Below are 12,490 nucleotides of genomic sequence, written 5' to 3'. Positions count from 1 at the left end.
GTATTAACTTCTGTTACAAAGGAGTCCTCTTCTGATTTGGCATTTCTATGCCAGCTACATCCACAACTGCTTCACTGCTGCCTTTGTGTTTCTGTTTCTGTCAAAATTATCTCACAATGACCTTAATTGATGACCAATAATCTCATCTCCTACCTTGGCTCTCAGTAGTAACATTTCTTGGCATGTTTTCTATTTCCCTCTTCATAAGAGATTGTCACCAAATATTTCTCAAATGGCTTGCTCCCCCTTCAGAGTTGCTAAAACCTTAATCTAATGTGTAGTTGGCTAAAGAAATACCTGTATACATTGCAAGCTTCATAATAGTTTGCTGCCCAAATTTATCTCATAGTTCACCTATTGATTGTCACATTCATTGTCCTCGCTCTAGTTGTCCATCGAAAAACCCATTAATCCAGCATCTACACATCATTCCATCAACACGTGACTTGTTCTACCAGGGGGCTACCCATTGTTGCATATGCGTTATGCTGAAATCCCATCATCTTTCTCTTTTCCCAGTGTATTCCAGAATCAGCCCGATATAATGTCTCTGTGGGGAAATCTCAGTTTGCCACCAAAACCCTGACTTACATAGCAAGAATGAATCAATCCTGCCTTCCTCAGGGCTCTTTGCTGGACTCTGAAACGGTAAGTCCAGAAAAAATACATTCATTTTCATGGCAAGTAAATTCCCAATCGATAAAGAAGGCTGCATTGATAAATCACCAGAATTACATGTTAAAATCAGATCTGTAAGGGGGAATCCTTTTTAAGATGCATCAAAAGCTAGCAGATTTCCAATCTTAAAAGGAAAGTCACAATGTTTCATTACTCTTTGGTAAATAAAAGAGGAGAACAATTAGAAATACAATTGTAAGTATTGGAGGTACAACTGCAAAGTAACTACAAAATAGTAAGGTTCAGAAATGAGGTTAGAAAAAGATAAAGTTCAGGCAAAAAAATATAGTGTGTGGTCCAAATAAACTTGGCATGTTTCAGCCAGGAAGTCAATGGATTAGAAGTGGGACATCATAAATGATCAAATTTGTATATAAAAGGAAAGTAATGAATATATTTCCACAAGATTGTTAGATTGTTCTAACAAAGAGCTGACATTGTTATGTTCCACATAGCTGGCTTCAATGATTTAATTTCTATATTTGAGTTAAAGTTAGCAGTTTCAATGCCAACACTGGATGGGATATTTTTCTTGGGATTTAGTTTTGTTGTATACTCAATTCCTAAAGCTGCTAATAAACATCTCTTACAGCTACTGCAATATTGACTGCAGTCTTTATAAATATCGTTTTCTAATGGAATTTCGTTCTATCTGGGTTTCTGAGGAATTAGCAAGGTTTACATTTAGCAATTTAATGAAAAGATTTTGATTAAAGCTAAGTTGGCCATACCTTCTCTAGCTGACTTGGGGGTGTGGGGAGGAGAAAGTCTATGTTTAATTTCATTGCCGTGAGCTGAAGCCTAATGTAACTGATGTTCTTAAAATCCACGCATGAAGCATGGATTTCTTCTGTTCAGAAGATGGGTCAGTCTGCAAAAGCTGACACTGGTTGGGTCAGAAGGAAGCAACTATTTGTGATACAGTTAGAGTACAGCTGTTTTGCACTCAATGAAATATTTTGCGAAGGAATCGGTTGCTTATCTGTTCATCATGTTTTAGTGTTGTTGCTTAAAGGAGGGCTATTAGCCAGAGTAATTGCAATGACAACAACTTAATGGTTTTAATTTGGCACCTTTAGCATGCCAGAATTTCTCAAAGCTTTCACAGTGGTAGGAGAAAATAAGTAAACTAAAATTAACATTGCCAGAGATGCAGGATTTAAGCTACCGAATAGGCTGGGGCTGTTTTCCCTCAAGCATCAGAGGCTGAGGGGCACTTTTACAGAAGTTTACAAAATCATGACAGTCATAGTTAGGATGAATAGCCAAAGTCTTTTTCCCAGGGTAGAGGAGTACAAAAATAGAAGGCATAGATTTAAGGTGAGGGGGCAAGATTTAGGAGGGACCTAAGAGGCAATGTTTTCATGCAGAGCGTGGTGTGTGTTTGGAATGAGCAGCCATAGGAAGTGGTGGAGGCTGGTACAATTACAACATTTAAAAGGCATCTGGATGGGTACATGAATAAGAAAGGTGTAGAGGCATATGGCCAATCCTGGCAAAACGGATTACATTAATTTAGGATATCAGATCAGCATGGGTGAGTTGGACCGAAGGGTCTGTTTCTGTGCTATACATCTCTATGCCTCTACAATAGATGGTGACTCAAGATGGGAGAGGTTGAGCAGCAACTAACGGCAAGGGAGAGTTGCTGCTGGTAAATGACATGGCAGCAGAATGCTAATAGTGGACCTCTGAAAGATTTCAGAGATTTCATTCAGTACAGTAGAGGCATAAGCTGCCTGGTTACTGAGAAAACAAAAGCAACATGACTAGATCCCAGCTGATGGGGAAAGCTATTTCAAATGAGCGTGCGCAAAAATGAATTATCATGCTGAAATGCTGAACGTTACTAAGATAACCAATGACTTTGCTAAATTACTGACTTAATTACTTTTTTTTTGTCTGCAGCCAATCAGGGGAAGAATGTCCGACTTGTTGGGTATAGAATTCAGACGCACAACCCTACAGTCCTGGTTCATCTGGTAAATGCTGTCTACCTATAAACTGCATCTACATATTTAAACAAACCTGTTAATACTCTTCAACTAGCACATTATGTTTTTTTTTCTCCTTCCAGCCCTAATTTTCCTATTTTTTTAAAAACCTGATGGCAAGTTTTTCAAGTTAACATTCTCTCTCTGCTCCTGAATCTCAGAGCTACAGGTTCCACTGAAAAATATCTGATATTCTTCCCCTACCTCACTTTGGCGATGATCATTCATTGTTAGAGGTTAACTTGACAAAAAAGTGTTTCCGTCTGCTGCCACTGGGAATTATTGTCCAATTCTGTGCCCCTCAGTTCCATTAACCCATTCCCCTCTGTCCTGTGCTCCTTCGTCTGCTCCATTAGCCCTTTTCCCTCTGACCTGTGCCATTCAGTTTGTTCCATTAGCCCTTCCCCTTTTACCTGTATCCCTCAGTTCCATTAACCCATTCCCCTCTGTCCTGTGCCCTTCAGTCTATTGCATTTACCCCCTCCCCTCTGTCCTGTGCCCCTCAGGCTGTTTCATTAGCTCCTCCCCCTCTGCTCTAGGCCCCTTGGTGTATTGCATTCAGCCTAACTCCCTCAGATTGTAATTTTGCAGACTTGTTCCATTCTGCTGTTGAGGGGTACTGTGAAATGATCTGAACATCTCCTGGCTTCAACCCACATGATCCTAATCAGTACATCTGAGTACAGTTCAGCACCGAGCAAATGAATGCTCACAGCCACCTTGACAATCAGATTTGCTTTTCAGCCACATTGAGAAGGTTTCATTGTTTTGTTGTCTCTCTGCCAAGCGTTCATTTCAGCCATTGCCTTCCACCATGGTGAGTCCTCCTTATCCACTCACATCTGATTCTATGGCTCCTTCTGTCACAACACACTTCATTGGCTTTAGGTTGCAATCTATTCCGATGTATATCTAAGATTTCCTCATTCAGCATAGGCTGCCAACAAAACTTAGAAACATTGGGCCCCTTGATAGAATTAACAATTGCGCTGATCCTTCAGTCTAATGGGAAATGCCATTAACTATTTTTCATTCTCATGCATTTGAGAAGGTGCAATGATTTGGGCTCTTGTCCTGCTATGATTGAACTATAGATTTGACCATGAGTTTATGGGCTGATGCAGAGAGTGTCAGACGGTTAAGGTTCAGCTCCCTATGATGGAACTCCCTACCCAAAGGAACCTCTCCAAATCACTGATGGACCTTACTGAAGCTGTAATCACCACCATCATACTGAGGAGTTTGAGTTGTAGTGCTTATTATCACCAACATCAACTTTACTGAGTTTCTCCCTTTTAGTTAAAGGGATAGTAAAACCTTATTTAAATACATAAAAGGAAGAGAGAGGGGCTAACCTGAGCATGGGCTTCTTCGAGAACTTATCTGGGAAAATTATATTTGGGAAGCAGGAAATAGCGGAGGAGTTGAATTAATGCTACACATCAATCTTCAGAATTGCAGACAGTTGCGTTCCAAAGTTCTTAGATAATCAAGGGACAAACTAGAGGGTTTGGTAGTGAGGAAGTAAATCAAATAACTATAACTAGGGAAATGTGTTAGGGAAACTCATGGGGCAATAAGTCCACCAGACCGGATGAGTTGGTTTCTGGGATATTGAAAGAGGTAGCTACAGAGATTGTGGATACAATGGTAGCAACCTTCCAGGAATCAATAGATCCTGGAAAAGTTTGTGAGAAGATTTGTAGCTCGGGTGCTCGTTGTTGTGGTTCTGTTCGCCGAGCTGGGAGTTTTTCTTGCAAACGTTTCGTCCCCTTTCTAGGTGACATCTTCAGTGCTTGGGAGCCTCCTGTGAAGCGCTTCTGTGCTGATTCCTCCGGCATTTATACTGGTTTGAATCTGCCGCTTCCGGTTGTCAGTAGCTGTCCGCTGCAGTGGCCGGTATATAGGGTCTAGGTCGATGTGTCTGTTGATCGAATTCGTGGATGAGTGTCATGCTTCTAGGAATTCCCTGGCTGTTCTCTGTTTGGCCTGTCCTATAATAGTGGTGTTGTCCCAATTGAATTTATGTTGTTTGTCATCTGAGTGTATGGCTACTAGGGATAGCTGGTCGTGTCGTTTCATGGCCGGTTGGTGTTCATGGATGCGAGTTGTTAGCTGTCTTCCTGTTTGTCCTATGTAGTGTTTTGTGCAGTCCTTGCATGGGATTTTGTACAGACAACGAAATGAGGACATGCCACAACCCAAAGGACTGACCACACTCCCATACATCAGGAGCATTTCTGAACTGACAGCCAGACTGCTGCGACCACTAGGACTCATAACAGCACACAAACCAACAGCCACTCTCAGACAACAACTCACCAGGACAAAGGACCCGATACCCAGCAGGAGCAAAACCAATGTAGTGTACAAAATCCCATGCAAGGACTGCACAAAACACTACATAGGACAAACAGGAAGACAGCTAACGATCCTCATCCATGAACACCAACTGGCCACAAAACGACACGACCAGCTATCCCTAGTAGCCATACACTCAGATGACAAACAACATGAATTCGATTGGGACAACACCACTATTATAGGACAGGCCAAACAGAGAACAGCCAGGGAATTCCTAGAAGCATGACACTCATCCACGAATTCGATCAACAGACACATCGACCTAGACCCTATATACCGGCCACTGCAGCGGACAGCTACTGACAACCGGAAGCGGCAGATTCAAACCAGTATAAATGCCGGAGGAATCAGCACAGAAGCGCTTCACAGGAGGCTCCCAAGCACTGAAGATGTCACCTAGAAAGGGGATGAAATGTTTGCAAGAAAAACTCCAAGCTTGGCGAACAGAACCACAACAGATTCTGGAAAAGATCCAAATAATTGAAAATGGGCAAATGTTATTCAAAAAAAGGAGGGAGACAATAAAAAGCACAATTTTAGGCTTGTTGGATTAATATCTGTTACTGGTTAAATGATAAAGTCAATTAAAAATAATATAATAGCGGTATATTCAGAAATGCATAATGTGGTCAAACAGACTCAGCATGGTTCATGAAGGGAAATCAATCCTGACAAATTTGAGGAAGTTACAAACAGTACAGATGAAGTGGGACTAGTGGATGGTAATGTATTTATGTTTTCAAAAGGCATTTGATTAGGTACTGAGTGTGTGGCTAATTAATGCTGAAGGATACAATAGTGTTGGAGGTGATAGAGTGTGGATAAGGAGGACAGCATACAACTAGCGAAGTGTCATATTGATCAGTGCTGGGGCCACAATTATTAACAATATACTTTAATGACTTGGATGAGGAAAGTTAATTCACTATAACCAACTTTGTGGATGACACAAAAATAGATGGAAAGGCAAGTAGTGAAGATGACACTAAGTCTGCACGTGAATATAAATAAAGTGGGCCAAAACATGGAGATGGAATGTAATGTGGGCGAATGTGTAGCCCTTTATCAGGAAGAATAGTTGTGCTGAATATTACTTAAATGGAGAAAGACTACAGGAAGCAGCCACACAGAGGGATTTCAAGGCCCTTGTGCGGGTCACATATGAGGATAGGAGTATAAAATAGGGAAATCTTGTCAAAACTATGCAAAGCACTAGTTACACCATAGTTAGAATGCTGTGGACAGTTTTGGTTCCTTATTTAAGGAAAGATATACTGGCTTGAGGGGAGTCCCGAAAAGGCTCACTGGTTTAATTCTGGATTTGGAGGGATTTTCTTATGTGGTGAAGTTGAGGAGGTTGGATCTGTTCTCCCTATTAATGGTATGATGTCCTCCAAACTCTAGTCCTGCACAAAAGGCCCATGGGGTAATGGATGCACCTTATTTTGGGCTAGATTTTTATCAATAATATGTGTTTTGCTGGAACACAGCAATATGTATTTCTAGTTATATTAGTTATCGTTAAAAATACCAACGGTAGTAGGCCATCTTTAAGCCTGTTCACCATTCAGTGAGATGATGGCTGATTCTCTACTTCAACACAACTTCCCTGCCCTTATTTGTGTTCCAGTGGTGGTATTAAGAGTAAAAATCTATTGGTCTCAGCCTTGAACATACTGAATGATTGAATCTTGATGGGCCTCTAAGCAGAAAATTCCAAAGGGTCAGTATCTTCTAAGTGAAAAAATTGCTGCACATCTCAGTCCCAAATGATCTGCACTTTATTCTGAGATTTGATTCTCAACCCTCCAGCTAAAGTAACACCTTTGCTGTATCTCCCCTGTCATTTCCTGTAGAAATTTTGTATGTTTGAATGAAATCATCTTCTAAACATGAAAGAATATACACCCAGTCTAGTTAATTTTTCCTCGCAGGACATTCCTTCTGTTCCAGCAATTAATTTGTTTGTGCTTTATTGCACTCCCTCTGAGGCAAGTATGTCGCAATGCTCTAGTATGGTTTTACCAGTGCTCAATTGCAGTAACACCTTTACTCAAGTCCTTTTGAAATAAACATACTATTTACCTTCTTAATTACTTGCTGTACCTACATGTTTACCTTCAGTGACTCAAAAACAAGAACGCCTAAGTTTTCTTGAAGTTCAATATTTCCCAGCCTCTTGTAATTTAGGCATTGTGCTGCTTTTCTTTCTTTATATCTCAAAATCCTTATATTTCTCTACATTGCATTTCATCTGTGTTTTATTTTTGCCCATTTACTTAATCTCAATATTTTAAGCTTATTATTTAGCCTGTGTCACAACTGTAAGGTTGAATTGATCATGGTGCAATGAGGGCAACAGGCCGTCTGAGACCTAGGTGAACAATAGAACTGACAATATATCTCCTTAAGCAGCATGATTAACAGATTCAAGAAGAATCAGAGGGGAGACTGTGAAAAAGGGTGAATTCAATGTCACATTGGGGAAAAGAGTGAAATAGAGGGAATGAAAGATGGAAGTAAGAACAAGAAACTGTCAGCAAGAAAAAAATGAGGAATATTATTTAAATTTGACATTTTAAAGCCAACACCAACCCTTGGTGTGAGTCGTCACAGTTTTTTCACTCTTAACTTGATGGGCCAGTGTGTTTGGTTGCAGTGATTAACACACTTAATAAGGTGTTTGTGTTGTTAATGATTAGAGTTACCTTTCAATGAGCATTGAGGTGGCTTCTTGTGATGCAGTGGTAGTGTCCCTGCCTCTGGACTGGGAGTCCTGGGTTCGAGTCCCAGCTGCACTGGAGGTGTGTTATAACATCTCTGGTCAGTTTGATTAGAAAAAATTAATAGTTAAAGGTAGCAACTTCATGAAAATTATGGGGAGACTGAGGGTGAGATACCATGTTTGAGAAGCTAATGTTACATATGGGCCATAATTTGTGGTGATTTATAATTAATGAGCTATACCTCCCTTACTACATGTTTTTGGCTGATTTGGACATGAATGACAGAGTGCATCATCAAAAGGGACGCAATTACCTTTTAAACAAAGTCTGGGCCAAAAATGAAGTTTGATATTTTGGCCACTCTATCAGAAGAGGCTGTGAAGGGGTTCATGAAAGCAATGGATCAATAGCATAAGAGACTGTATTTCTAGACCTAGCCCACTTGAATCAGGCCTGTGATGATTGATATTTCATAAAGACTTTCTGAACTAGAACGCTGAAGTGAGCCAGGTGAAAGAAGGTACCTGTTGAAGTAATCAACCTCCGTGGTTCTTCTAGGTTGGGAACAGCATTTGCTTATTATGGACTGGTTCTAACCAGCTCAGAGCTATTGGAAAACAATCCAGTCTGTGGCGGTGAGGGAGCTAACAAAGGACCAGATGTGGTTAATACTTTGGAAACCTGCCATTGTAAGATGTTCGAATCTGCAGACTACCAGACCATGATCATCAGCACTTTAGGAGAATTCATGTGTAAGAAATATCATTCTGTTTAAAATGTTAACTGTCATTCACCCTTTCGCTTACATTTAATTTGTTGGATTTCATCCTCTTAAAGTGTTATCACTCTGAATGTTGTGTTGAGTTGGGTCAGAGATTGCCCTTTCTCATTCAAATGTCTTCAACATAGAATGTGACATGAGGTAATTAAAAAGACAATCATTTCACTGCCAAGACAAAAAAACATTCTTAAAGATGTTACTATAAAAAATGGCAGATTAGAAATTAATCACAAAGCATACTCTCAGAATATCAATGCCATATAATATCTACAACCAAGATTATATCTTCAAAGACAAAAACGAAATATCACGTCTGCTTCTCTTATGAAGACAGTTTGTTTTATGAAGAAACATTGAGCAGTTTCGGCTAATGCTTGCTACAGTTTAGAAGAATGAGGGGAGATCTAATTGGGATATATATAAGATGCTGAATGGGATTAATAAAATACACATAGAAAGAATGTTTCTCCTGTGGCAATCCAGACTGAGAAGTCATAGTCTTTAGGCTAAGGGGTGGCAGATTTAAGGAAGGTGATTGCTTACTGGTATTAGAACTGGACTTTAAGGGGGAGACAATAGCCTAGTGATATTACTGCTGGAATGCTAATCCAAAGACCTATGTAATGTTTAAGAGGAGCCATCTCTATGCTCTCCTTCGATAGCTCAGCTGGTAGAGCAGATGACTGTAGTGTGTTGCAAATCTGTCATCCTTATGTCACCAGTTCAATCCCAGCTTGAAGGATGACGAGCCACGTTTTGCTAGCAGGGTGATGGTGGTATAATGGTGAGCATAGCTGCTTTCCAAGCAGTTGACCCAGGTAAAATTCCCAGCCATCACAGTGTTGTGGTTTCTAAACTGACTTTTAGGGGTGGCACGGTGGCCCAGTGGTTAACACTACTACCTTACAATGCCAGAGACCCGGGTTTGATGCCAGCCATTGGCTACATGGAGTTTGCACATTTTCCTTGTGTCTGCGTGGAGATCCTCTCGGTGCTCTAGTTTTCTCCCATAGTCCAAAGATGTGCAGGTTAGGTGAATTCACGAGGTAAAAACAATGACTGCAGATGCTGGAAACCAGATTCTGGATCAGTGGTGCTGGAAGAGCACAGCAGTTCAGGCAGCATCCACGTGCTCTTCCAGCACCACTGATCCAGGTTAGGTGAATTGGCCATGCTAAATTGCCCAAAGTGTTAGGTGCATTAGTCAGAGCGAATTGGGTCTGGGTGCGTGACTCTTTGGAGGGTTGATGTGAACTTGTTGGGCCAATGGGCCTGTTTCTGTGCTGTAGGGAATCTAATTAATTAAATTTACAATACAGATAAGGAGGAATGCTCTTGAACAGTTGTGAATCTGTGGAATCGACACTGTCCAGAGTGTAGTGGATACTGCAACAGTAAATAAATTTAAGGAGATGAAATGGAAGCAAAGCAAGATTTGGGAACACTGATGATAAGAGAAATTGGAAGTTTAGTCAAAAAGAGAAAGGAAGCATATGTAAGGTTTCAGATACTCAAATTAGACGAGGTCCTTAAGGAATATAAAAGTAGAAGGAAAGAACTTATACAAGAAATTAAGAGATCTAAAAGGGACCATGAAATGTCACTGATAACTAGGATTAAGCAGAATTCCCAATCCATTTTGGACGTACATGAGGGGCACAAGGATAACTGGGAGAAAGGGTTTGCTTATATTTGGAATACAATGGGATTGAACATTAGATTAGAAAAATATCTATAGGCTAGAGCAGGAGTAGTTGATACTGACCCATGGGTCTGATTTGTCATTCAATATATTCAAGGCTGATCTTCTGCCTCAATTCCATTATCCTCTTCATTCCCCAATATTCCTTGATGCACAGTATAGTAGATCCTAGTTCAACCCATAGAATTAGCTGGACAATCTGATCACAGCCGGGCAGCACCACAATTTCTCTTCGAGTTTTGCTTTGGAAGGGAAGACAAAGTCAGCTGAAGTTCCCTTCCTGACTGTTACCAAATGACTTGAGAGGGAGAGGGTACAATCTGAAGTGACAATATTTCTGTTGAATAAAGGGAACTATGGAGCTATGAGGGAGGAGCTGGCCAAAGTTCAATGGTGCAATACTTTGGCAGGGATGACGGTGGAGGAACAATGGCAGATATTTCTGTGTATAATGCAGAAGATGCAGGATCAGTTCATTCCAAAAAGGAAGAAAGATCCTAGGAGGAGGCATGGGTGGTCGTGGCTGATGAGGGAAGTTAAGAAACATATAAAGTTAAAAGAGAAAAAGTATAACATAGCAAAGATAAGTGGGAAAACAGAGGACTGGGAAGCTTTTAAAGAACAACAGAGGATAACTAAGAAGGAAATACACAGAGAAAAAATGAAGTACGAAGGTAAACTGGCCAAAAATGTAAAGGAGGATAGTACTAAAATTGGGCCCTTGAAGATAGAAACAGGGGAATACGGGCGGCACGGTGGCACAGTGGTTGCCTCACAGCGCCAGAGACCCGGGTTCAATTCCCGCCTCAGGTGACTGACTGTGTGGAGTTTGCTCATTCTCCCCGTGACTGCGTGGGTTTCCTCTGGGTGCTCCGGTTTCCTCCCACAGTCCAAAGATGTGCAGGTCAGATGAATTGGCCATGCTAAATTGCCCGTAGTGTTAGGTGAAGGGGTATGGGTGGGTTGCGCTTCGACAGGTCGGTGTGGACTTGTTGGGCAGAAGTGACTGTTTCCACACTGTAGGTAATCTAATCTAATCTAATCTAATCTAATCTAATCTAATCTAATATTACGGGGAACAAAGAAATGGCAGAAGAATTGAATTGGTACTTCTGATCTGTGTTCACTGGGGAAGAGACAAGCAATCTCCCTGAGGTAACAGTGGCTGAAGGACCTGAACTTAAGGGAATCTATACTTGCCAGGAATTGGTGTTGGAGAGACTGTTAGGTCTGAAGGTTGATAAGTCCCCAGGGCCTGATGGTCTACATCCCAGGGTACTGAAGGAGGTGACTTGAGAAATCGTGGATGTGTTGGTGATTATTTTCCAGAGTTCGATAGATTCAGGATCAGTTCCAGCGGATTGGAGGGTGGCTAATGTTGTACCACTTTTTAAGAGAAAAAGCAGGAAATTATAGACAAGTTAGTCTGACCTCAGTGGTGGGAAAGATGCTCGAGTCTATTATAAAGGATGAAATTACAACTCGTTTGGATAGTAGTAACAGGATAGGTCAGAGTCAGCATGGATTTATGAAGGGGAAATCATGCTTGACTAATCTTCTGGATTTTTTTGAGGATGTAACTCTGAAGGTGGATGAGAGAGATCCAGTAGATGTAGTGTATCTGGACTTTCAGAAAGCTTTTGATAAAGTCCCACATAGGAGGTTAGTGAGCAAAATTAGGGCGCATGGTATTGGGGGCAAAGTACTAACTTGGATTGAAAGTTGATTAGCTGACAGGAAACAAAGAGTAGTGATAAACGGCTCCCTTTTGGAATGGCAGGCAGTGATCAGTGGGGTACCGCAGAGATCAGTGCTGGGACTGCAGCTTTTTACAATATATATTAATGATATAGAAGATGGTATTAGTAATAACATTAGCAAATTTGCTGATGATACTAAGCTGGGTGGCAGGGTGAAATGTGAGGAGGATGTTAGGAGATTACAGGGTGACCTGGACAGGTTAGATGAGTGGTCAGATGCAGTTTACTGTGGATAAATGTATGGTTATCCACTTTGGTGGCAAGAACAGGAAGGCAGATTACTACCTAAATGGAATCAATTTAGGTAAAGGGGCAGTACAAAGAGATCTGGGTGTTCTTGTACACCAGTCAATGAAGGTAAGCATGCAGGTACAGCAGGTAGAGAACAAGGCTAATAGCATGCTGGCCTTCATAACAAGAGGGATTGAGTATCGCATCTGGAGTACTGTGTGCAGTTCTGGTCTCCACATTTGAGGAAAGACATT

General features: G+C 41.0%; 1 protein-coding gene across 3 annotated transcripts in view; it reads left to right on the top strand.

The window, feature by feature from the left end:
* The window catches only part of svopl (SVOP-like), a 164,778-nt gene that overhangs the window by 132,126 nt on the left and 20,162 nt on the right, over positions 1-12,490 (top strand). For all 3 annotated transcript variants that reach the window (XM_060840005.1, XM_060840006.1, XM_060840007.1), the window contains 3 exons: positions 520-648; positions 2,587-2,660; positions 8,321-8,514. In XM_060840005.1, the coding sequence (XP_060695988.1) occupies positions 520-648; positions 2,587-2,660; positions 8,321-8,514 (397 nt within the window). The remainder of the gene's footprint in view (positions 1-519; positions 649-2,586; positions 2,661-8,320; positions 8,515-12,490) is intronic.

Source organism: Hemiscyllium ocellatum, chromosome 19 (assembly GCF_020745735.1).
Source record: "Hemiscyllium ocellatum isolate sHemOce1 chromosome 19, sHemOce1.pat.X.cur, whole genome shotgun sequence".
Taxonomy (NCBI): domain Eukaryota; kingdom Metazoa; phylum Chordata; class Chondrichthyes; order Orectolobiformes; family Hemiscylliidae; genus Hemiscyllium; species Hemiscyllium ocellatum.
This window is presented reverse-complemented; position numbering and strand designations above follow the sequence as displayed.